A 26,533-nucleotide genomic window follows, 5' to 3' on the forward strand; every position below is an offset into this window, starting at 1 on the left:
CCCTCCTCTAGCTTATCTCTCCACCCTTCAGGCTCACTGCCTTTATTCCTGATGAAGGGCTTTTTCCCGAAATGTCGATTTCGAAGCTCCTTGGATGCTGCCTGAACTGCTGTGCTCTTCCAGCACCACTAATCCAGAAATTACTTTTTACCCATTGTGTTTATGTGGCATGTCCAGTTGAGTTTCTGGTTAATAGTAACCCCAAGGATGTTGATAGTGGAGGCTTCATTGATGATAACACCATTAAATGTCAAGGATTGATGGTCATTTACTGGCGTGAATTAGCTTCTGTTTCATCTGATAAACCTGATGGAAATATTTTTCTCAAGTTATTATCTTTAATGAGCCATGGAAGTTGACTGAGTGAGGTGCTATTCCTATTTTCAGTTTTTAATCTGTGACTGCCTACCAAGCCTTTCTATTTTTTTCTTGACAAATACAATACATTTCCCTCAAGTAATCTCAAGTCAGGTAGAGGTAGAATACGCAGAACATAAACATATTAGAAAGAAATGCAACAATATGCAAAGTATGACAAAGAAAAAATAAACATTGCAATATGGAAAGCTACAAAGACTCAGAGAAAAGTGCTGTGACATAATCTGCAATGAAGAATCTGTAAAAGTTATGCCATCTCTCCACTGTTAAGAAGCATAATGCTAGAAATAGGCTTTTTTGGAACATGGTGATAAGATTTATGGCAGTCCTCTTGAAAATTTAAGTCGTAAGAGCCCACAGTGTTGGTGGTAGTATGTTGGAAAAGGTGTAGAATTAGCTAATGGGCACAAAACAGCAAGTGGGATAAGGGTTCTTTTTCAGGTTGGTGACCTGTGACCAGTGGAGTTCCATGAGGATAAGTGCTGGGACCGCAACTGTTACAATAAACATCAACGACTTGGAGGAAGGAATTTAATGTAGCCAAATTTGCAGATGACACAAAAATAGGCAGAAAGGCAGGTTGCAAGAGGGATACAAACAGTTTACTGAGAGATATTAATGGATTAAGAAATGGGCAAACTGTTGGCAAATAGTGTAAAATGTGTAAAAATGAAAAGTTATTCAGTTTGGAAGGAAGAACAAAAGAACAGAATATTATTTAAATTGAGCAAAACTGCAGAAAGCTGTCACACTAAGGGACTTGCAGTTACTTGTGTACTCAAAACACAGCAAGCTAGCAGCAGGTAATCGGGAAGGCTTTTTGAATGTTGGCCCTTATTTCAAGGGGATTGGAGTATAAGCATAGGGAAGTCTTACTGCAACTGTAGAAGCTGCTAGTGAGACCACAATGGAATATTGTGAAGAGTTTTAGTCTCCTTATTTAAGAGAAGATCCTATTTCTTTGGAAGCAGTTCAGAGAAGGTTCACCAGGATGATTCCCAATATGGAGGGATTGGCTTATGACCAAATGTTAAACAGGTTGGAACTCTATGCAACCTGTTGAATAGAGTTGAGAAGAATGAGAAATGAATTGATTGAAACATATAGAATTCTAAAGGGCTTGACATGGTAAATACTGAGAGGATACTTCTCCTCATGGGAGACTCTAGGACCAGAGGGCATGATCTCAGAATAAAGGGGCAATTTAAGATAGGAATGAGGAGGAATTTCTTCTCTCAGAGGATTGTGAGCCTTTGGAACCCTTTGCTAAAGAGAGCTTTTGGCAAAGTCCTTGAGTACACTTAAGGCTGAGATAAATAGGTTTTTGTTCAGTGGGGGAATCAAGTGTTATGTGGAATGTGAACACAAGTGTCTGATCTGTCATGATCATATTGAAGAGGGAACAGGCTTTCTCATATTCCTATTTTTAAATGTCTAATAGTCTTAATTTGTCATGGATCTCCATACAGTTTTGAAATCTAACATAGCATTGAAGATGAGCATGTTACAATGTATAGAATATAATTAATCATTGGATATAGTATATTAAAGGCAAGATGGTAGTTCATGGGATGTCAAACCATAGAGAGGATCAAGATGGATCTATAGATACATTTAGAGATAGTAGAGGTAAAATATTTGTTTAGAAATGATGTGGTACATCAGTGAAGAACAGAAAAATATTTCAGAAGACATTGAATTCTGATTTGTCACAGAAAGTGAGAAGTATGTATCAATGTATTGGAAAGCAAGGAATGCAAAGCATAGAGAAGTGAATGTACTATACTTCTAATAGTGAAAGCAAGATGTACTTTTTCACAAAAATGAGAATCAAAATTAGGATATGGGTGCTGGGTCAATTGAAATTTTCAAGGTCATCAATATGTTTTCTGTTTGTCATACTTATCAAGGATTATAGAGTCATAGAGATGTACAGCATGGAAACAGACCCTTTGGTCCAACCCGGCCATGCCAACCAGATATCCCAACCCAATCTAGACCCACCTGCCAGCACCTGGCCCATATCCCTCCAAACCCTTCCTATTCATATAGCCATCCAAATGCCTTTTAAATGTTGCAATTGTACCAGCCTCCACCACTTTCTGATTATGGAGCAAAGGAAAGTTACAGTGTTGAGGTACATACCAACCATTTTCTAACTGAATGGTGGAACAGACTTGAGAGGCTGAATATCCTATTACTATTCCTTTAGATAGTATAGAAATAAGCAATCATCACATGTTTTGAAAGGCATAAACTTGAAAATGGAAATGAACAGAACTATCCAAATAGATGTTAGTAGACTTGGAATGAAAAACAGAATCCAGCCAATGGACGTAATCAGGCAGTGAAATTTACTGTAAGCAAACATCTAATATTGGGCATTAACTAACAGTGGCTTCCACATTGGTCCTAAATAGAAATGGCTGTAAGTATAGGAGGTTTAAAAACAATCTGGCATTTATGTAGCATCTTTTGAAATTTAGAATAGGTCTTAGAGACAATTATTTGCTTTTGAACTATAGGTTGTCATGGCCACACGAGGTATGTCTTCATGGTGGTTAATTAACTGTGAATTTATACAACTTGTTTGTAGCCCACTTTTAGTTTCCAAATGTTTCAATTTAAAAATAACCTGTAGCACAAGATGCAAGGTTATTATATTCAATATTAATTGAATTTCAAGACGTCTCATAATTTTTTTCCTGCAATAAGTATAGTCTAGTCCCAAACTGATTCTGGGAGCCATTAGGTAAGATTCTTTGACCATTGGTTTTCTTTACAAAATATACAGCATTATAATTATGTAGTATAATAGGTCACTATAGCCAGTGAGTAAGGTGCTATTGGCAGTAATGAGATCATGTGCATCTTTGTTTTTATATTGGTTGAGGGATAAACATTGGCCAGGACACGGGGGTAGACATCTTTGCTGTTGTTTAGTTCACTATGATGTGAATACTAAGCACACTCCATTGGGTATAATTTAATTAAAATTACTTTCATGACCTCGACAAATGCAAACCAAGAAACAGACAAGAACTCCCAAAGATTCGAATTGGAACAAAAGTCTATTTAAAAATAATCAGTTTTGGAATCATATTTTTGCTTAAAAGTTCTACATCTTCATTGCAGAAATGCACAAAAAAAGGGCACATTCTTAACAAGCTAATCAGTGAATTCCATTGCAGGCGTTATGTTGGCTGGAGCATGTTTATCGAGGGTGCAGTTGAGAGCCACGTCTCCGGAGATAGACCGTGGTAATTATCTGCACTGCCTTCATCTTTGGGTTCCTTTACATGTAAATGTGAACCACGTAGAAATGCAGTTGCCACGTTGACAGTTCACCACCCCATTCCACCACCCCCCGCCATATAAAACAAATCCAGATGTTTTTTTCGTTCTTAAAGCACTGCCAGACTATCAGCTGAGGCAAAAAGAAACGATTACTGAAGTAAAGATGAGCCGCTGCTAATTAATTGATATATGCAGCTATCATTCACAAGCAGAAGCGGAAGTGCACTAAATTGAGCAGAGTCGTGCTGTTTGGTGCTATAATGTAGTGTTACGGGAATAGTGCAGTAAATCTGGCCAAAGAAGGGAGTGGATAGATTGTTCTGGGCTGCGGTGGTGGGTGCATTCCAATAGCAAACTATGCATTTGAATTTCCAACCAGAACAATTTGAAGAGGGGGAGGGATAAAGAGAGAGAGAGGGAGAGCCAGCCCACCAGAGATATCATTGCTTCATTTCCTGCCAGTTTGCTCTAAAGAGTCGGTTTCTTCCATTCCCTCAGTTAGCCTGGTGCTCTCTCACTGCCGTGCGGTCTTCTCCTTTCTGAGGTATGAGCTACTGTATGTGTTTTCTGTTTGTTTTCCAAAACTAATCCTTTAGGATTTCTACGGATATGTTCGATTCATGATCAATTATTACAAGTAAACCGCCTGTTTTGAGATTGCATCCTTTAAAATCTTTTTTCTGACGATTTGTTCTTTTGCTGCTCCTTATCTGTCACTTCTGCATCCCACCCACACTGACTTACAATGTAGTGTTATTTAGACTGTCCTAACGGTTAACAAAGGCTTTGTTCCTAGTATTGGTCCATGGGCTATTTCTCAAGGATTTCCTTTGTTTGTGGGAAAAGTGCAAGATGCTCTTGGGTTTAGTATTTAGTCTACTCTTGGTGAAGTCGATCTAGACGCTACAAAGTTCTGCAAAGTTGAAGGATCTTTCTTTTCCTGAATATACTTTTACAAATATGTCTCTACGGTCGTGGATCCGATTGCTGAACAGGTGACTTGCCCCTTTTGGGGCCATTTACGTGTCTTTTGTTGCAGGAAAGGGAACTTTAACTGCGGTTCAAATCTATCTCCCCACCACCCAATACACAGACACTTTCCCTACCCTGAAGCAGGGAGAGTGATAGATTACATTTCACTACTATGTCCCAGTGAGAAACATCCGTGATAACAGTAACTGAGACGAAGTTGCTTTGTGAATGTTCCGAAGAAGAACAAACTAACAAAGGAGCTGCTCTCTCACCCCTTTCCCCGCGACACAACGTGACCACTCCCTTTGCGTTTTGTTTAATGGAAACTATCTTTACCAACTTTTTGAAACGCTGGGAGCCATTGATTCGTCTTGCTGTTAACACAACTGTGCAAGTGAAAACAAAACCCATAATTTTAATAAGGTTAAATGGCGCACTCCTCGTACTTATGTCATTGTTTGTATTTAATTCGTTTACTACAAACTGTATCTTCAATGAACCCAACGCGATTGAGAAATGTCCCGTTTGCAGTTTTGCCGGTTTTAAAGTAAATTGAGTATTTTAAAAATATCTCGGAAAGTTCCTGATTTACTTATCACAGTTAAAACACAGATTCGTGTGACGCCGTCTTGTCGTAAGTCATGTTTTAATTGTACTCTGCACAAAGAGGGCTAACGGGAACGATTCCCCTTGGGTTCACCTCTAACTTGCATCATGCGGGTTAACAGTCCCACTGTGCTTTATGAAGTAAACAAGCTGGAGTCTGCGGGTTTGGGCGGGATGGTGGGGGTTATCTCTCCATGGTGAACAAGCTGGAGTCTGTGGGTTTGGAGAGGGATAGTGGGGGTGTCTTTGCTTGGCTGATGAGTGGAAAGGGGTTGGGAAGGTGATGGGGAGGTGGGTGGTTAAATCTCCAGATGTATCCCTGGCTGGCTCCTGTGTGTTGGCTGTGGAGTTATTTACAGCTGGACCCGCTCAGCAGGTGCAGACAGCTGGATATTGGCGGGGCGAGTTAACATCTGTCTACAGTTATTATTTTCCTGTTTCGGGTGGGTCCCTGTAGGAGATGGGGAAACTGTGTGTGATAACAACTTACTCCCTTCCTTCCACATAACCACACCCCCGTCTTCTTTTCTAAATGTATTCTCCCCACCCCACCCTCCCCCCAACAATGAATTTCCAATAACGCCCGTTTTGACAGTGCGTTTCTGAACTATCACGAGAGGGAGGGTGAACACGGAAAGCAATGGTCCTAATCGAGCAGGTTAACCATTGGGCTGAAGTTACTGCACCACAATGGCACACCTGTTAGTACAGTTTGAGCAAATATCGATGCCCATCCAATGTGTACGCTACACTAAAACACCATTGTCCAGCAGAGAACGGCAGATACTGGAAAAATGAAACGGTGCCAGTATTTAGAGTCATAGAGTTGTACAGCACAGAAGCAGACCCTTTGTTCCAACTCGTCCAGGCCGTCCAGATATCCCAACCTAATCTAGTCCCATTTGCCCACATTTGGTTCATACCCCTCAAAACTCTTCCTATTAATAAACCCATCCTGGCACCTTTTAAATGCTGTAATTGTACCAGCCTCAACCACTTTCCCTGGCAGCTCATTCAATACACACACCACCCTCTGCTTTAAAAAAAAATGTTGCCCCTTGGGTCCCTTTTATACCTTTCCCCTCTCACCCTAAACCTATGCCCTCTAGTCCTGGACTTCCCCGCCCCAGGGAAAAGGCTTTGTTTATTTACCCTATCCATGCCCCTCATGATTTTATAAACATCCATAAGGTCACCCCTCAGCCTCTGAAGCTTCAGGGAAAACAGCCCCTCCCTGTAGCTCAAATCTTCCAACCCTGGCAACCTCCTTGTAAATCTTTTCTGAACCCTTTCAAGTTTTGCAACATCCTTCCAAAAGGAAGACCAGAATTGCACACAATATTCCAAAAGTGGCCGAACCAATGTCCTGTACAGCCGCAACATGACCTTACAACTCCTGTAGTCAATACTCTGACCAATAAAGGAAAGCATACCAAGCACCATTTGATGGAGAAGGTGGGCAAGTCTGGCAGTGTCTATGCAGAGCGGAAAACAGAGTTAACGTTTTGTTTCTGAAGAAGGGTCACTGGGCTGGAAACATTATTTCTGCTTTCTCTCGACAGGTAATGTCAGACCTTCTGAGTTTCTCCAGCAATACCTGTCCCTTCTTTTTTGTTCCTGAAACACCATATATGGGCTTGCGGAGATCGGAGAGGAAAAGAAATGAGATACAATTTTATACATCTTAAAGTTTCCTAACCCAGTGTAGTACATAAGTGCGCGAAGCGACAAGGCAAAGGATATTGTAGTTGTATTGGAATCAACTCAACTTTGACTCGATGCTCAAGTGCCTTAAATTTCGAAATTAATCAAGGTGAAATCCGATTTACTTGATTAGTATGGGAACATGTTTACCGAAAACAAACACAAGTAAATAAAGTCTAGAAAATGCTGGGGAATGGGCAGGAGAGGAATTCTGAATGTGGACGAGGGAACGTGGGGGCAGAGGTCCGAATTACTTCAGGTTGATCTCCCAGTCACCAAGTCAGAGCTGTTACATGAGCTGACTGCATTCCTTTCAAATTTCCTCCTCTCTTTTTGGCTTCACCATTTCAATTGGGTGCCCGGAGTATCGCTGGGAAATAGACCGGCTGCTTTGGAAGAATATCCTTGCAGATTTCGGAGACCTAGTCACCAGCGGCCGTATTAGTCGAGAGGCTCCATTTATTCTGTAGGTTAGGGCACAACCAAACATTCTGTACAGGACAAAGTGGGGAAGCTCGTCTCGGTATATTCCACAGGGGCCCTATTGGCTGATGAGTTGGTTATACAAGTTGCCCTGTGATTTAAACCGTGACTTTTATTGGGCAAGAAATTCAACTCCACCAGCTCCCACTCACTTCCGAAATGTGTGCAGATTACATTAGTTTGTTTTAGGGCGATATGCCGGGGGATGGCGAGGGGCGGGGGGTGGGTGGAGCGGATTTGGTCTGAGGGAGGGAAAAACAAGGCTTTCCTGTCTGACACCACCAGATGTACTCAGTGGTCAGTACGCGGACTTTATTTAGATTCTGGATTCAGATACACCCACCTCCTCGATTCCCAAAGAAAATAAAGGCAGAACCCAAACCCTTCCGTCATCCCTGACTGAGAATCCTTTGCCTGCTGAGTCTCAGTTCTAAATGAAACAAGAGAACTGACAACATTATCTGTGTGTGTCTGTTTGTCTATGTGTGTGTGTCTGTGTATGTCTGTGTGAGCGTTAAGCTTCTCTATAATTGTGTTGTGTGCAATTCCAAATGTATTACATATTGGCGATGGTCACAGACTAGTTCCTTGTTCAAAACCTTAAAGGAGATGCTGGATGAAGAGTTTTCTGTGTATGCAAGAATATTTATAGTCTTTCCATCAGAATCGGAGACTGTCCACTTGCCTTAATGTTCCACTTCTAAACGGAGAGATCTTCTGTCTTGCCAGAGAAATTGGAACTGTCAGTTTTAGCTTGGCTAATTTTATCCCCCCCAACACCCGTCCAGTGACAAATACCTTCACCACACAAAGTCTAGGTCTGAGAAAGTGCTGGTGGGATCGGTTTTTGTTGTTAGAATTCTTCCAAGAAGTTGAAGACATGTTAATGGGGACTGGGGGAGCAATATTTGTGATCAGAACCTGACCACCAGTCTCTGGAAAGATACAGTACCTATCAACAAATACTTTTGTGTCTGAGTAAGGAAATCAGACCTCCTTATGGACACTCAATAACAGGGCATCAAGAGCACAGCAATTCAGGCAGCATCTGAGGAGCTTCGAAATCGACGTTTCGGGCAAAAGCCGCTTTTGCCCGAAACGTCGATTTCGAAGCTCCTCGGATGCTGCCTGAATTGCTGGGCTCTTCCAGCACCACTGATCCAGAATCTGGTTTCCAGCATCTGCAGTCATTGTTTTTACCAACAGGGCATCAAGCCCACCCCCAGGCCTGGGAGAACTAAGATCTGGAAGAATATTTTCTGATCTTTTCATGGACACCAGTTCACATTATCTTCCAATTAATGGGAAACCTGCTTTTTATTGCCAATCCTGTCAATCTTTATTGAATAACATTCCAATTGAACTTTTTAAAAATAATTTAACATTATAAGATGCAATTTCTTTCATTACCAATATCATGCTTTCATGAGAAATACCCACAAAAGAATAATCCAACCCATTCAGGAATGTGGCATGTTACAGAGAAGGCAACACAAAAGGTGCTTGGTAAGGCCTGAGGAGGTGCAATCACCCACTTCCTCCAAATATGGTTCTGCAATAGAGAAAAAAAAATCAGGTTCAATGTTGTTTACATTATTTCCTACACGTAATCACACTTTCTTTCAAGACCAACAACTGCAAAGGTTTTCAAAGCATTATGGCAATCTAATAACAGATGGACATATGTAATTACACTGCACACACCTCATTAAAACAGCATTACCTACAAAACATGCCTGCAGGTAGGTATGATGAGTCATTAAAACTTCCAATAGGAAATCATGCTCATTTTTTAGGGCTAGCAATAATATAACAGGATAAAGTCCTAATTGATAGAACTTACGGCAATAATAAACACCAACTGGAATCATTGAATGCTTACAGTACAAGACAAGGCCTTCAGAATATTACATCCATGTCAGCTCTTTGTAAGGGAGCAACTCAGCTAGTTCCACTCTATCTCTCTTTCCCTGTGGTCCTATAAATGTTATTGGGATAGTTATTAAAGACCCCGTTGAAGCCCCAGTCTCTCACAAAGCATTCCAGAACCTAGCCACTCACAATGTGCACAAATTTTCTCATGTTACTTTTGTTTCTTCTGAAAATCACCTTTATTCATTCAGGGCATGAGGGTATAATTGGCTAGGCCAGCATTTATTGCTCATTCCATATCAGTTAAGAGTCAACCAGATTCTGTAAGTCTGGAGTCACCTGTCGGCTAGACTGGGTAAGGAGGCAGTTTCCCTTTCTAAAGGTCATTAGTGAACCAGATGGGCTTTTCCAACAATGGATTTGACTCTTAATTCCAAATTTTTATCTGCCAATCTATCATCTCACTTTAAATTTGTGATCTCTGGTTCTGACTCTTCTGCCAACATGAACAGTTTCTCCCTGTCCCTATCAGTCAAGTCACCTCATTATTCTAAACACCTCCATCAAATATCTTTTCAACACTTCTTGAGGATGGCATACCCATCTTCTTCAATCAATCCACATAACTGAAGTCTCTCTTTATTGGAGCCATTCTTGTAAATCATTTTTCAGCACTCTTTCTAATGGGGTCATATCTTTTGTGAAGTATGGTGCCCAGAACTTGAAAAATGTCATCTAATTTAACCAAAATTTTATAAAACCTTACCATGGCTTTCTTGATTTTGTATTGTTTGCTTCTACTTACAAAGTCCAGATTTTGTTTTTCCATAATAAGGAAATTTTCAACTTGCCCTGCAACTTTCAATGATTTCTGTGCATACATCCTCAGGTTCACGTGCTTCTGTGCCTTCCTTAGTATTGTTGCCTTTATTTTACTGTTCATTCCTACTCTCCTGACCAAAATGCATCATGTCACACTTCTCTGCATAAAATTTCATCAGCCACATGTCCACCCATTCTAACAGGTTGGCCATGCCCTCCTTGAAGTCTATCCTCAGTTCACAACACTTGCAAGTTTTATACCATTTGCAATTTTTGAAAATGTGTCCTGCATATCTGTGCTGCCTTAACTTAATCTGCATTTGTCCAAGTAACCACTAAAATTAAATTGGCTGGTTTTATTCCAATACCTTTGTTTTTTTTTTAAAGAGAAATGCAGCATTTGCAACTCTCATTTCAACTTTAAACAGCCAGTCTCTTCTTATACTTTCTCTTACAACTTTTGTTTTGCTTTTCCTTCTCTGTCCTGTCTCCATTCAATCTGATTCTCACTTAAACTATCAATCTGATATCTATCATATTTTCAGACATCCTTTCTTTACTTCATCTTTCTTACATCTATTCATCATCCAGGGAATTTGAACTTTGTTTATCCTGCCTCTCCCACATAAGGGAATACACCTTGACTGTACCTGAACAGTCTCCTCTTAAAGGTAGCTCACTGTTCAATTATAGCTTTGCTTGTCAATCTTTAATTCCAATTTACTTGACCTAGATCTGCAGTCATGCCCCTGAAATTGGGTGCTTTCTGGTCTTTTTCACATGTTAAGCTAAATCTTGATACTATGATCACCACACTCTCTACATGTTCCCCATGGATACTTAAATCTACTTGTAACTAAACACATATTGTTTATATTATAAAAAGGATGCAACCTTGTTGCCAAATTCATGCCTATGCAAAGTAATTTTGGTTATACATTAAGGTGAAATTGGCAGTATGACCAAATTACCAAATGCCAGAACACCTCTGGCTATTTAGAAATTATTTTCCTTGCAAAATGCTCATGGTCCTTAAACAATGTATAAGTGTAATGCAGCAGAACTATCTCTCATATGCACACTTTTAAACAATAGTGCCATTAGATGTTGCTACAATACAAACTGAAAAAAAAACCTTGAGTTGTACAGTAAATGAATATTAATAAGGTATAAAATCATTTGAATTTGGTGAGGCTCTTTAAATAGTTCTCTAGGGTGTTTGGTCTGTGTGCTATTGAAGAACTTTTTTTCCATTTTTTCACCATATTAGTAGTGAATACTCATAGCTGTAAATCCAGGCATCATGATAGAAGCAGTTTCTGCACTCGTGAATATTTTGAATAAAAAATTACAGTCTGTGTGCTGAATCAAAAGTTAGACATGTTGAGGCATTTTATTTTAATTCAGCAAGTTAATGCTAGTACTCTGTATAGTACAGCTGTAAGCATACATTGCAATCCCACATGATATATTGAATGCCACCTTTTTGATTTTAAACTGTTTTTGTGTGCTTATCATCCAATGCATTACTACTGTTAAACACTTTGAAGCTAATCATGAATTTCCGTTTTGATATGAAAGAATACATGAGCAGAATGTGTTATAAGATTAGCACTGACCATTTCAACAAAAGCAGAGTCATAGTAATGTACAACAGGGAAACAGAGCCTGAGGTCCAAAATGTGAAATGTATTTTCACATTATGTAGGTTTTGTGAGTTTTAAGTAATTTCTGCTCAAGCAGGGCATTTCTTGACTTTAGTGACACAATCGAATATTAATTGGTTCTTTGTGGCTGGGAGGGGAAATTGAAATATGGGAGAAGGCCATTGCCACTGCTGGACACCAGAACACAAGACAAACTGGGCAGAGTTGCATTTATTGAAACAAAGGCAAGTATCCTTAGTGTGGGCATCTTCAACCTTTGATTTTGAAATTTGTGTAGACTAATCTGACATTAGATATCACAGACAGCTTTAGGTAATGCAGTGAATGGATTACTGTTGCAATAGAAATTTTCAGGATTCCAAGTGCTATAGACAATAAGCTTTAGTTAAATGACCAATCTCAGCCATAGGCAGAAATTTGATCTCTCAAAAGTTTATGGGTTTAGATCAAATAAGACTCACACTTAATTTTCCTACTGGGGAAGTGCTACATGGTTGGAGGTATCATACTTTAAATAGGGCATTAAATAAATATCATGTTGACTTCTCAGTGGGCATGAAAGATCCATTGGCATTATGTCAAAGAGTGAGGAGTTATCACTGGTATCTTAATCAATTCTTATTACTCAATTAACATAACAAAGATAGAATATCTGGTTATTATCACAGTGTCATTTGTAAGAACTGTTGTATGCTAATTAGCTTTTCAATACCCTATATTACAATGGTAACTACATTTACAAAGTAATTAATTGGATGGAATTAAGGAGTATCATAAACAAGGTAAGAGAGGTAGGAAAATTCAATTTGGATAACTATGAGGTGGTATCCATGTAAATTACAATATACATGCAAGCCTTAGTTTTAATTTACTGATTTATCTGCACTGTATTTACTAGCGACTAATCATATTCCTAATGTTCAGTATTTGCAGACTTTTTTTGATTTCCTCCCTGGCTGTATTTTCAAGTTGCAATTCTGTGGGAATTTAAAAAGTAAATGTGTTCACATAACACTTCAGTCTCCTGGGAAACTTCCAGTGTGCTTCAGAGGCATGGATTACCTCTTGAAGCAAGTCTACTACTTGTGCTTTGTAGCAAAACAGTGGCCAATTCAAATCCAACAATGTGGCACAAACAATTATGACAAATGCCAAGCAAAAACATCTTTGTGGCTTTGGTTGAGGGTTGAATGTTGCCAGCGGAAAGGATTCTCTGACTATTGAATAATGCCATGCTCAGCTGAAACTAAAGAGCAGATGGAGTCTTCCTTTAACAACTTCACATCTGTTCTGAAAGATGGCACCTTTGTGCCAACAGTACATCACTGAGGTACCAGACTGTGTTATGGGAATATACTTAAGAAGCATGATTTAAACAACCCTGAGCCAATAATAGTACCCCAGTTTTTAAATTTCAGTTTGTATAAATTCATTATTTTTAATCAAATGTGTGCCAACCATTGTCTATCTAACTGGGGTTAGGCGAGTGGTTAAAAACCTTTTTTCTAAATATGATGATAAAATCTTACAATTCTGTCTGAATTTGCACACCGTTCAAATCACTGTATTGTGAGCAAGTGATGCTGTCACTTTGAAAACGGTGAGTTGTTTTTCAACTATTTTATATCTCTGCTGACAAGAGACACTCCGAGGGCCGTCTAACCCAAGCTAAAGATTAGTGCACAGATATGAGTACATATGTCCACATGGGTACTGTAAAGGATTGCGTTTGTAGTTAGGGAGAATTTTTGGGAACATTTTTTGTAAACTTTAACTAAAAACTAATATTGGCAGCAAGGATCGAAATGTATCTTTAAATGGTCAGATCTAATGTCCGTATTTTGATCTTCATTGGAAGAAAGATGCTGATTTTCAGTTACACGGAATGAATTGCTCACTGGATTTATCGCAGTGGGGTTCGAGAAACCTGTTTTGAAAATATCTTGAGCTGAAAGGATTTCCTGAAACCAGTGGATCTTTGCAGACGTGGCAATGAATGTTGCCCTCCACATGAAAGCTGGCAGAGGTTACTCTTGATGTCTTGTCTCCAAATATAGTTTGACGTTTTGCTGTTCCAACATAAACAGAGGCAGAGCTATTTCCGTGCGTGTGGTAATCCTGTCAGTGGAGCACATTCTCGCACACAAAGTGTTGGAATAACACATTACTGGACGGCACAAGAGCTTACATAACCGAAAATAAACAAGTCTGGTCTAGCCCACTTAAGCGAATAAAAACTACATTACTCCAAAACTGCACCCAGTCTTCATCCGAGATGTTAATCACGTTCAAAACAAACTCCTCTCACGGAAGAACATGGAATCAAGTGCTACACACAGCAGTCTGATTAATTTTTCTGTTTCTGGCGTTTGCAGCAACATCAAAGAAAGGGGGCCATAGCGGATTTCTAAGTTTAAAAAAAATGTTAAGTCCCCAGACTTTGCACGGTGTCATTGTTATTAGAGAATATCTCTTGGTCCCTTCTCTCCCTACACACAAAAAAGAAACGGTGCAAATTGAACAAAGGATTTTCCTAAATCAGGCAGAGAAAATACAATGGACAATGGCCATGGGATTATTATTTGGTACAACAGCTCTGATTCAGTCCTTATCTGAACAATTAATTCCAAAATGTCTACAGTGATCCTCCCATAATACCCTTCCTTTAAATCGCACATTGGACAAGCAATTTTAAAATATATTTTAAAAAGCTTATTTTTGAATAAAAGGTTAATAAATGTATTTTTCAATACATCCACCGAAACCTGTTTGTATATCTGGGATATTCAACATGTATATTTGAGTCCTATTCGGGGTTCGGCACTTTTTTGTTTTAGCTTTTGATTATCTGGAGAGTCGAATTTTAATATCTAATGAATAGGAGCGTCGTATCTTAGCCTCTGGTCGGTAATTTTGTATGTTGTACATGGTAAGCTTTTTAACTTGCTCCAGTCATGGTCATTATGTTCACTCCTGCATTAGCCAAATAGCCATTTAACTTCAAACAGAAACGCTTTGTGAATTGAAGGGTTCCTGGCTGACGTGAGGCTAATTCACACACACACAGGCACACAGTATTCCAGGAATAAAACAATGGAGTCATAAGAGAGGATTGCAATTCTACAATGACTTTCATTACCTTAATATTTCCCAACACAATCAAACCCAATAAAGATAGCCATTGCTGCAGGAGGGCACATCATAAATTTTTACTTAGCATAAATTTAACCTAGAATCATGAGATAAACAATCACTTCAGCCACTTTTGGAATACCATATTCCGTTCTGGTCTGCCTGCTATGGGAAGATGTTGTGAAACTTGAAAGGGTTCAGGAAAGATTTACAAGGATGTTGCCAGGGTTGGAGGGTTTGAGCTATAGGGAGAAGCTGAATAGGTTGGGGTTATTTTCCCTGGAGGATCGGAGGCTGAGGATGACCTTAGAAGTTTATAAAATCATGAGGGGCATGGATAGGATAAATAGACAAAGTCTTTTCTCTGTGATGGGGGAGTCCAGAATTAGAGGGCATAGGTTTAGGGCGAGAGGAAAATTATTTAAAAGGGACCTAAGGGGCAACGTTTTCATGCAGAAGGTGCAGCGTGTATGGAATGAGCTGCCAGAGGAAGTGGTGGAAATTGGTACAATTACAACATTTAAAAGGCATCTGGTTGGGTATATGAATAGGAAGCATTTACAGGGATATGGGCCAGAGGCTGGCAAATTGGATTAGATTAATTTGGGAAATCTGGTTGACATGAAAGAGTTGAACCAAAGGGTCTGTTTTTGTGCTGTACATCTCTATGGCTCTATAATCTGTTCATCCGAATCTCAGTTTCAGGCATCCCAATTCAAAGTTTAATCTCTGAGGATTTCTCCAGCACTGCTGCACTCCCTCAGTGCTGCACCTCTACAGAGGAACCTCGGTTATCCGAAGGACATGGGTGGGGAATATTTTGCTCGGTTAATCAAATTCTGGATAATCAAATGCCAGATAACGTAGTTTAGTCAAGCATTGTGACCTTGCAACCTTGCCAGATAATCCGATATTCAGATAATCGAATCCTGGATAATCGAGGTTCCTCTGTGTATTAATCTAGATTCTCTAGTCTCTGCATAGGGATTTAAATCCCCCCACCCTTCCACTGCAAGAGACAATACAGCCAATGCTGCTATCTGTCATAAACTGAAAAGTAAAAGAAAGAGATAAGAGATTTCAGAGTTCAATAGGGCCATACCATTATACATTAGAATAAAGGAATTGTTAGTGTATCATTGAGAGATGATGTGCAGCTTCTATATTTGAAAAATAAAAATGTTTTTCAGACTTTTAAAAAATAATTGAACCAAACAACCCATGAGAAATTAGAGACAACAATTTAATGTCATAAAGTTTGTAGCTGTCAGGGAAACACAGCAAGACACAATGGACAGGTTAAAGGGAATTAGAATAACTTCATTCTGAACCTGATAACTTCTCATCACCATTCCCTGGTCACAAAAAACACTTGCTATTTACCATTTCACACACACCACCCCTTTAATCTTCCCCTGTTTTCATCAACAATCTGATCTTCTATGTCCCACTGGTCAATCCCAATGCACTCTTGGGGAAAGAAATATCATTTTATTAATGTCTTTAGGATCAAAGTTCTTATTTAAACATGCCAATTATTAATTAACCTAAAATTAATGCTTGCATCTGTCTCTTAAATGAAATTCCTAAAGTAAAGCTCACTGTTTTTGGACCTTCTCAGATCTCAAAATACCAAAAAATGAGGGCTTGGATCGTTCTTCTCTTATGCCTTGCAGGCAAGGCATTGGCTGCTCCTGTAAGTATTTTCTGCATTCATGTGTAATATGGGGCAAGTTCAGAGCTGTTGCTCTTTGATGTGTAGCGTATGAGATAAAGGATTGTGGAGTCTGAAAAAAGTTATTGCATAACGATGTGTTACCACTTGCCCAACTAAGTCAAAATTACTATTCAGAGTCAGACCATTAACTGGCTTTGCTGTAAAAGTTAACAAAATAGAAATCAAAGTGGCAATGAGCCCTTTGTGTGACACAAGCAGAACAATAGCCTTTTATTTTGCTACGGTAATGTGAATGCATTTACTAATCACAAGAAGATATTTTGGATGTCTGTGCTTAGTACATTCCACATCTTTTTATATTTTCAATGAAAAGAGTTTCCATAACCTTTTTTGTATAAATCACTGCAATGCAGTGGTTTTCCTGGCAAGACACATTGAGTTGCACTTTCAATGTGAGCATTGCAGAAAGACGTTTTGAAAGGGATTCTTTGTCATTGTGAAGAATGCTTGCCACCTCGTTGAATCTCTGGGTTTTTTTAAATCTTTCTTTCCAATTTTGCAGGAAGGCCTTGTGGCTGAAGTGGAAGTTGTTGAGGAAACAGAAGAGGTAAAAACGGACATTGGTACCATGATGTCGTCATTTTGCATTTAATATAGAGTAATTTTTCAAGAAAAAAACAAAAGAATTAATTGGGTAACAAATAATATCTTGCTAGTCATTAGGCAGTACTGCAGCATGATCAATAAAAACTGTTACAGAGTTGGCAGTGAATATGCAGCACAATAGTTCCTTCCTTTCCTCAACATGTATCCTCATTTCAATTTACAAATTTCCATTTATTTGCGTCTTAATCTCAATTTGCTTCCTTTTTAAGAAAAGTTGCATTCACTTTAAATGTTAGTCTTAATATTCCAGACAATAATGTCTTCTGCAGTTCATTTATCTCAAGATTATGTGAGTTATTAATATGACAGTTACACATGACAGGAAATTAATTTAGGAAGAAGCGGGGAGGAGGAGTGACAGGTGAGGTAACCCGCATTCCCTCTTCCCCCATTGAGACCTGAGGAGCTGCTTCCTTGTGTAGTCAACATTTTGAGGTGGCAGGCAGGATCTCCAGGCAGATCTTGGACCTTAGGGTAAAAGTTGGAAGTATCTGGTACAAGGGTGTTTTTCTTCATATTGGGTTCAATTCACCTTCCTTCCAAAGACTCTGAGTATGGGGGTTCGAGCTCAACCTGGGCTTCACCTTCTCTTCAGCCATGAAATCCCCTACACTTACCTGAACCTGGACTCTGGGTCATAGAAACGTGGATGACTGATTCCACTGACTCTTTTGGGAGGAATAAGCTTGCAGCACTCTTGGGCCAGACATATATAGGTACTTAAATGAAGGACGGAATTCCCATCTACAACCAATTACTGACCGTTAAACTGTTAAACGAGTGTGGAGTTGCTGTGATCATCAGAGATGTGAAGAGAGACTGGATAGACTAGGGTTGTTTTCCTTGGAGCAGAGGAGACTGAGGAAGAACATCATTGAGATGTGTAAAATTTTGAGGGGCATAGATAGGATAACAGGAAGGAACTATTCCCCTTGGAGGAAGACTCAATGACTGGTGACATAGATTTAATGCAAGGGCCAGGAGGATTTGAAGGGATGTGGAGAAGAAGTTTTTCACCCAGAGCGAGGTGGGAATCTGGAACTCACTGCCTGTATAAAAGGTGGAAGAAACAGAACCTCTCATAACCATAAGTCTTTAAATGTGTATTTGTGATGCTAAAGCATAAAATGCTATAGGTCAAGTACTGGAAAATGAGATTAGAATTGTTAGCTGCTTATCTCTGACTGGCACAGACCTGATGGGCTGAAGGCCCCTTCTCTGAGCAATAGACTTATATGTCGCTGAGAGCAGAAAGGAATTCCCTCCCCAAACCTAAGGTTAGGGCAGCAGCATATAAAAGCATGGCCACTAAGTTGGAGCAATTAAAGTCTGGATTGTTCAAGAGGGCAAAAGTAAGGGATGTAGGTATCTTAGAGGGTTGTGAGGTTGTAAGATTTTATAGAGATAGAGATGAGTGGCATTTGAAAGTAAAGGTGGGAATTGTAAATTCATGGTATTGCTTAATGAAGAACCAATGTTAGTCAATGTGTGCTGGATGATGGGATTTGGTGCTCTTTAGAATATGGGCAATAGAGCTTTGGATAATGTCAAGCTTCAATAAGGTTTACATAAGTGGAATTGCTAAGAATATGATGCAATAATCAGTCTGGAGACAATAAAGGAATATTTGAAGCCCTTGGCAGCAGTTTAATATTTGTCAGCAAGAAAATTTGTGCTCCACAAGTGTCAAGATACTGACCACCTCCAAGAAGGACAATCTAATCATCTTCCCATGACACTCAATGGGATTACCATCCTTGAATTGTGGTCAGAATTGCTACTGGGGTCTTACCCTTGAAATTGAAATAAAAACTAAAGTGGACCAGCTCTATAAATACAATGGTTTGAAAAGCAGCTCCATTTTGCAATGAGTAATGTCCTGACTTCTAAACCAGGCCCACCATCTGCAAGGTACAACTCAGGAGCCTGATAGATTGGGGTCCACTTGCCTGGAAGATTGCAGCTCCAATAACACTTAAGAAGTTTGATCCCATCCATCTGTTTGATGGGCATCTTAAGCAGCACCTTTAAATATTCACTCCCTCGATCACAGTGGCCACAGTTTATACCATTAAAAAAAACACAACAGGAGTTCACCATAGATCCTTTGAAAGAATACTTTAAAGTTGTGACCTCTACCACCTAGAAGCACAAGCGCAGCATTTACATGGAACATGTCATTGAAAGTTCCCTTCCAAGTTACACATCATATGACTAGAACTATATCATTTTTACTTCACTGTTACTGTGAGTCAAAATCCTGGGACCCCCTATCTAACAGTCTTGTGAATGTACCACTGTGACATGGACTGCAACACTTCAGGAAGATGGCTTAGAAACAACTTATTTAAGAAAATTAGATATGGCAATAAATTGTGCCCTCGTCTGTGATGTCCATGTTTCAAGAAGGAGGGAACAAAGATGAGTTGATGCATTTTACACATCCCTTGAAAACTCTGTTTGTGCCACTGGGCTTTCATGATAAGCTGTTGTTAGATTTTGACACTGTTCCAGACATCTCTCTTATAACATGCAGATGACAACTGAAGCATTTATTGCTGAGGGCACAACATAGAATCCTGAGGTGTGCAGATGTAACAGTTGTGTTGACTTTCTGTGCTTTTTTTCAAATAAGGTTTTGTTCACCTCAGGGCTTGAATTTAAGTGCTATTCAGATGGACATTTTAGTTAAATTTGCTGAATATGAATACATTGTGAACTGCTACTGGTAATGAATGCTGAACAACGTGATTTTAAGAGTCAGAGGTACTTAGCAGAACCTCTTAACACAGCAAGCAGTTCATTTAGTTTAGGCAGTACAAATACACAAATATGTACCATGCTATCTATACATGCACCATATACAAATAAGAATTAATTATTAGTATTTACAAGAACGATAAAGCACACACTACTACTTTTTAGTGAAGGGTTGTGTGTTTAGCTCATTTGGCTAGAAGGCTGGTTTGCAATGTGAAGTAATACCAACAGTGTGGTTTCAATTCCCATACTGGCTGAGGTTACCATGAAGGATTCTCTTTCTCAATCTCTCCCTTCACCTGAGGTGTGGTGACCCTCAGATTAACCACCATCAGTCATCTCTCTTAAATGAAAGAGCAGCCTTATGTTATGGTAACTTGACTTTACTTACCAGTTGAAGTGAATAATTTCAACCGTAATTAATACATAGAAAAATATTAATTGATTCATCAAGCCTGCCCACATAATGATGGTTAAAATATTATTATATTCAAATAGGCATTGCCAGTTGGAGCAAACCCAGTCCAGATTGATACAGGAGATTTTGAAGATTCTGAAGATGATACCAAGAAGGAAATTGAAGTTGAGAGTAAGTAAAATAGTGTTATGATAAACAAGTAAAATCATTGTTCTGTAACATCATTTTTGTGAATTTCAAACTCTAAATTGATCCAGTTCCACTTTAGACTTGAATTGGAGACTTTGAACTGTTTGGTGTGAGGATATTTGCATGATGATGCCTCTTCATTTCTGACTTTCCCTACCTTCCTATTTCCAACTCTCCCACACAGTGATGCTTTTCCTTGTATTGCATACTTCTGTCCAGTATTTTTCATTATTTTAACTCTAAATTTTCTTTATGATTGCTTTATGCATTTGAATACCTTTAGATCCAAGAAGGAGGGAATAAAACTATCACATCATACAATTAGCATAATTAAAATTAAAAACATCACTCTTTTCATGAAGGATTTTATTTGAGGTACAGCTATTTTCTGGACTAATGTTCCAGTTGGAATAAAGGCTCTCAATCAACTGTTTCTCCACTAAAGTAAAAGTAATTTCCATTGTAGCAGTCAATTATTTCTTAAGTAACTCCACATCTTTCTCTGGACTAGCCTAGTCACAAATCTATTCCAGGTAATGTTAACCCTTTGTTTAAAATAACTTCTGGACATCGATCCTAAATTTTCCTTTCAATAGTCAATAAATATTCACCAAATCAAAGATGAGAACAGCTGGATTATTTGTATATATTAGTCACACACAGTACGCAATTTCAAAGTTGCTTCAGTTTCTTTGGTTCTCACAAGAACTTCCTGCAATTGTGATTACATTGAAACAACTTCCTGAAATCCAAAATATAAATAACTGGGATGGAAGTCATTCTGAGGACTATGGGCCTGATCATTCATCAAAGTGTTTGCTTAATGTAACTTTGAGATTTGACCATATCTTTCTAGACCCCTGTGAAAACTTCCACTGCAAACGAGGAAAAGTCTGTGAGGCTGACGAGAACAATGAGCCCATGTGTGTCTGCCAGGATCCATCAACGTGCCCACCCAGCTCAGTTGAATTTGAAAAGGTCAGGATCAAACATTTGCAAATAAGAAACCTTTGCTGTTCCTGAAAATTCTCAGGGGTGGAACAGATTTGATGAGGGACAATAATGGTTGAGGACTCATGCAATTACAAAATGGGGACTGTGAGAGACCTGATGCTAATTCATAAAGCTACATACATCAAACTGTGTTCCCTCGTCTTAACGAACAAACAAATTCTGAAAGGGGGTGTCCTGGCTGCTTTACAGCAACGATAAGGAGTCTGATGGCTGTTCAATTTGTTAGTGACATTTAATCTAGTACATTTAAGTTGTCAACTTTCATATTAAAGGTTTTGAACTAATATCAAACCTGCCTTTATGATTAACTTTTTTCACCTGATAAGATTTGCTTGGTTTACATGGTAATGGTCAGATATAGTATGGGAGAATAAGTCTGGATTTCATTACCCTATGTTCAAGACTAAATTCAAAGTGTCCAATTATTGGAAAAATGTTATATTAAATGATTTGTCAGAGTAAATTGCTAATAACTGTTTGGTTTGTGTTACCAAGTAATCTGCAGATTGTTGTCTTCAATGGTTCAGTTGTTCTATATTTGATTATGTGAGTTTGTTATGGCCTGAACTCGTAAAACAGTAAACAAGGCTGTAGAAGGATCTGGAAGCCAGTGCTAAAAACATAAGGCCACCATAAGATATAGGAGCAGAATTAGGCATTTGACTCATTGGGTAGGCCCCACCATTCGATCACGGCTGATATATTTCTTAACCCCATTCTCTTGCTTACTCCCAGTAACCCTTCGCGCTTTATATTTTCGAAACCGTTCCCCATTTAAAAAGTAGTCTATCCTCTCTTCTTCCTACCAAAATGCATAACCTCACATTTTCCCACATTGTATTCCATCTGCTGCTACTTTGTCCATTTTCCCAACCTGTCCAAGTCCTTCTGCAGACTTCCTGCCTCCTCAACACTACCTATTCTTCCACCTATCTTTGTGTCACCTGCAAACTTAGCAATTGTGGTCCGAACACTGATCCTTGCAGGACTCCACTAGTCACTGCTATCATCCTGGAGCATGGAGCAGGCATTTTAAAACACTGAATAAAACCTGTTACACACATATCACTGCATAGATGACAGTTTCTGAGATAGAAAATGTGCAACACTGATGACACCTCAGAACATAATAATAACCATGTGAACCAACTCAAAACCAGAAGTTTACTGTCATTATCTTACCCTGACATTTCCAATCTACCACTGTCTGAGTCTCACCTGGGGAACCATTTGGACTTGAGCGGTCAATGGGAACTGAACAGTTTCAGGTTGTGTACCTGTTTTGGACTCTTGCCTAATTTTATGCTCCAGAGTGCACCGTTGTTATTTAAAATAAAGTGTTACATCAAGAGCAACTGTCCTTATCGAAAACAACAAATGCTGGAGATCTCACCGGGTCAGGTAGCATCCATGGAGAGAGAGTAAGTGTCCTTATTGTTGATAGTGCTATTTTACATTGCTATTAAAAGCATTTAGTAACATTTCTGTATTTCATAACCTTCACCAGGTCTGTGGCACTGACAACAAGACCTATGACAGTGCCTGCCAGCTCTTTGCCACTAAGTGCACATTGGAGGGAACAAAGAAGGGCCACAAGCTCCACTTGGACTACATTGGACCATGCAAATGTATGTGACATGCATGGTTTTAGTGGACATTGTATATAAGGGGATGATAACATTTTAAAGAAAATTGATGTTTGCTGTTAATTGGTTGCACTATATTGTCCGTATAAATTCTGTCAATGTACTTACCCAACTGGGTTGTTTAGTTCTTATTGCCAATCAGCATAACAATTCCAGACTTGAGTTATTTCTCTTCATGCTGGAAGTGGAGTTAAAACCATCAGAGAATATGCAAACTGCTGTAAAAGGGGTGATGCTTAAATCAGGATCTTTATTCACATGATTATTTGCATGATTAAAACTTTTGAACACATACCCTAAAATATCTAAATTGATAAGTGTATTATTTAGGGTAGAACTGAGCTTATAAACCTCAGAGGTCCCGGATTTAATTTAATTATACTTGGGCTAGCAGTGAAGAAATGAAAGCTGTTTACAAGTGTTCATATCAAGGTGAAATTATTGAATGACCTTTGTTCAGAAGAATGTTGCTTGGACCTCAGGTGAGGAAGCCTTCAGTTGTCTCAGGTGAATATCCAGTCAACACTCACTGTTTTGACACACATACATCCCATTGAGCAAGATACTTGAGTCATCATTCAGAGAAGGTAATAGAAGATGCATATCATAGGGTCAGAGCCATGACGGCACAGAAGGAACATACTTGGCTCATCAATTTCATACCAACTCTTTGTTGAGAATTCTGGTCAGTCCTATTTCCCCTGCTCTATTACTGATTTTATTTCCCTCAAATACTCATTGAGTTTCCTTTTAAAATCATGCATCATCTCTGATACCACCACCCTCAGAGGTAGGAATTTCCATCATTGCCACACGCTTCTTCTTCACATACCCTATAAATCTCTTGCTCAAAACTTTAACTCTGTGGTCCCCTGTTCTTCTACAATCAGCTAATCGGAAAAAATTTCCTTCGCTTACTTTACTTAAACCTGTCACAGTATTGTACATCTGTCAAATTTTCTTCAATCTTTTCTACTCCAAGAAAAACAAAACCTGAGTTTCTCCAGCCTAAGCTCATAGCTAAAACCCCTCATTCCTGGAATCATTTTGGTAAATCTCTGCACACAGTCAAGTATATTTTCTGATATGTGGTGAACAGAACTGGATTCATTACTGTGATTGCTGCTACCATGCACCTTTAGAAAGGTTCTGCATAACTTCCCTTCATTTATACACAATGCTTGTACTTATGAAGTCCAATATGCCCATGTGTTTTGCTGATTCCTCTCCATATCTGTCATGTCATCTGCAAGAATCTTCTATGTGACGGTCTGACTTCTTTAGAACTATCCTATTAAGTCTGCACAGCTTCTCCATTTGTCTTCTGCCAAAATAAATCATCTCACACTTGTCTGTATTAAATTCCATCTGCTCTTGTCTGCCCATTATACAACCCATCAATGCCATATTGCAATAGGCTGTTATTACACCTCACTGTTTGCCACATCACCAAGTTTGTTGTCATGGACCAACTTTGAAAGATTATACTATTCCAACATCATCATTTATTTATATAAAGAAAAACGTGGCTCAGCACTGACCCTTGGCAAGCATCATTGTCTACCATATAAAAGCAAAATACTACTGACGCTGGAAATTTCAAAGAAACTCAGCAGGTCTGGCAGCACCTGTTGAGAGAGAACAGAACCTGTTCTGAAGGAGTGTTATATCAGACTCCGAACATTACGTGTATTTCTCTCTCCACAGATGCTGCCAGACCTGTTGTTCTTCTCCAGCAATCTCGGTCATTCCAAACTATCCACTCTTCTGGAAAAAAAAACACCATTTACCATGATGTGCTGTTTTCTGTCCTGAAGCTAATTTTTTGTTAAGTTGCATATTAACCCTCCAAATCCATGAGCCTCACATTTGTTAACTGGCCTTTTGTCTGATACTATATTGAACAACACTTGACATTACCATGAAGATACCTTCTTCTTAAGCTCTCCCCTTGTCTAGGGTGTGGTGGCCCTCAGATTAAACTTACCACCAGTCATTTCTGTCTCATGAGCGAGCAGCCCTATGGCCCTCTGGAACTGTGGCAGCTTTACTTTATCAAACAATTGCTTTAAATCCTTAGGTATCCATTAAAGTTCCTTCACTGTTAGCGAGTTTTGAGAAGATTTGTAGCTCAGGTTGGGATTTTGCATGTAGGTTTGCTCGCTGAGCTGGAAGGTTCATTTCCTTCACTGTACTATCCAGGTTTGTCAACAACACAAAAATAGGTAGCATTGTAAGCAGTTTTGAAAGATCCATGATTTTAAGGTTTGAGAGCTGAATGTTCCTCCGATGACCACAAGAATCACAACACCAAGAGGTTGTTTTACAGAAAATTTATACTGCATATCCTCAAATAATTGAATGAGAGAAAGGAATATATAACAGAAAGAAATAGTATTCTAGTGAAATATCGAAATAAATAGACATGTAGAATGAGTCTGAGTAGAAAGATGCTGGATGAAAACAAGAAAGAGAGATGTTTGCCTTAGATGCCTCCAACACAGTTGTACACAGTGTGTTATCCTCAACAATAGTTTATTCTGTATGTTCATATTCTGAGCACATTGCAAACATCTTCTGACTATAAAGATTTGAAATAGAGATTTATTCTTGGATATTGCAGAGGCTTTCATATTGTCAGCTTTTCTATTAAGCCAACAGCTGCCATGAGGCAAGAACAATGAATGAATGGAAGGGGAGAATTCATTTCTTTGAACACTTAGCACTGTAGCAGGTCCAGCCTGTCACTTTGTTCTGATAAGGAATACAACAATAGAATATAAAGAAAGGTTTATTACAAGAGTATACATAGAGAAGTATTGTTAAAACAGCAACCTTTAATCTGCTTTGCAAAGTGGACCTCTTCAAGAAAGCTGTACTAAACATTTTGCATCAGATCCATAAAAATAAACTGCCTCATTCCATGATTACTGTGACTCAGGGATTCCTTTGGGTTTGCCTCTAAGTTTGATTTCCCCTTTTTTTTAATTCATTCAGGATGTTGGCATTGCTGGCTGTTCTTGAATCATACAGAAGAGATTATAATGTGTAGGGATATTCATAGACCTAATAGGGAGGGATTTCCAGAATTTTGACCCAGTAACAATGAAGGAATGACAATATAGTTCTAAGCCAGGATGCCATGTGGCTTGGAAGATACTTGCAGGTGTGAGCTGAAAATGTGTTGCTGGAAAAGCGCAGCAGGTCAGGCAGCATCCAAGGAACAGGA

The 26,533-nt window shown here is 39.0% G+C and overlaps 1 protein-coding gene across 1 annotated transcript in view; it reads left to right on the plus strand.

The window, feature by feature from the left end:
• The first annotated feature begins 4,116 nt into the window (after positions 1–4,116).
• sparc (secreted protein, acidic, cysteine-rich (osteonectin)) overlaps positions 4,117–26,533 on the plus strand; it is a 31,197-nt gene continuing 8,780 nt past the window's right edge. The window contains exons 1-6 of the mRNA XM_043703238.1: positions 4,117–4,219; positions 16,555–16,629; positions 17,174–17,218; positions 20,536–20,626; positions 21,501–21,622; positions 23,166–23,286. Of these exons, the coding sequence (XP_043559173.1) occupies positions 16,573–16,629; positions 17,174–17,218; positions 20,536–20,626; positions 21,501–21,622; positions 23,166–23,286 (436 nt within the window). The 5' untranslated portion in view covers positions 4,117–4,219; positions 16,555–16,572. The remainder of the gene's footprint in view (positions 4,220–16,554; positions 16,630–17,173; positions 17,219–20,535; positions 20,627–21,500; positions 21,623–23,165; positions 23,287–26,533) is intronic.

The sequence above is a fragment of the Chiloscyllium plagiosum genome, chromosome 14 (assembly GCF_004010195.1).
Source record: "Chiloscyllium plagiosum isolate BGI_BamShark_2017 chromosome 14, ASM401019v2, whole genome shotgun sequence".
NCBI classification, from domain to species: Eukaryota; Metazoa; Chordata; class Chondrichthyes; order Orectolobiformes; family Hemiscylliidae; genus Chiloscyllium; species Chiloscyllium plagiosum.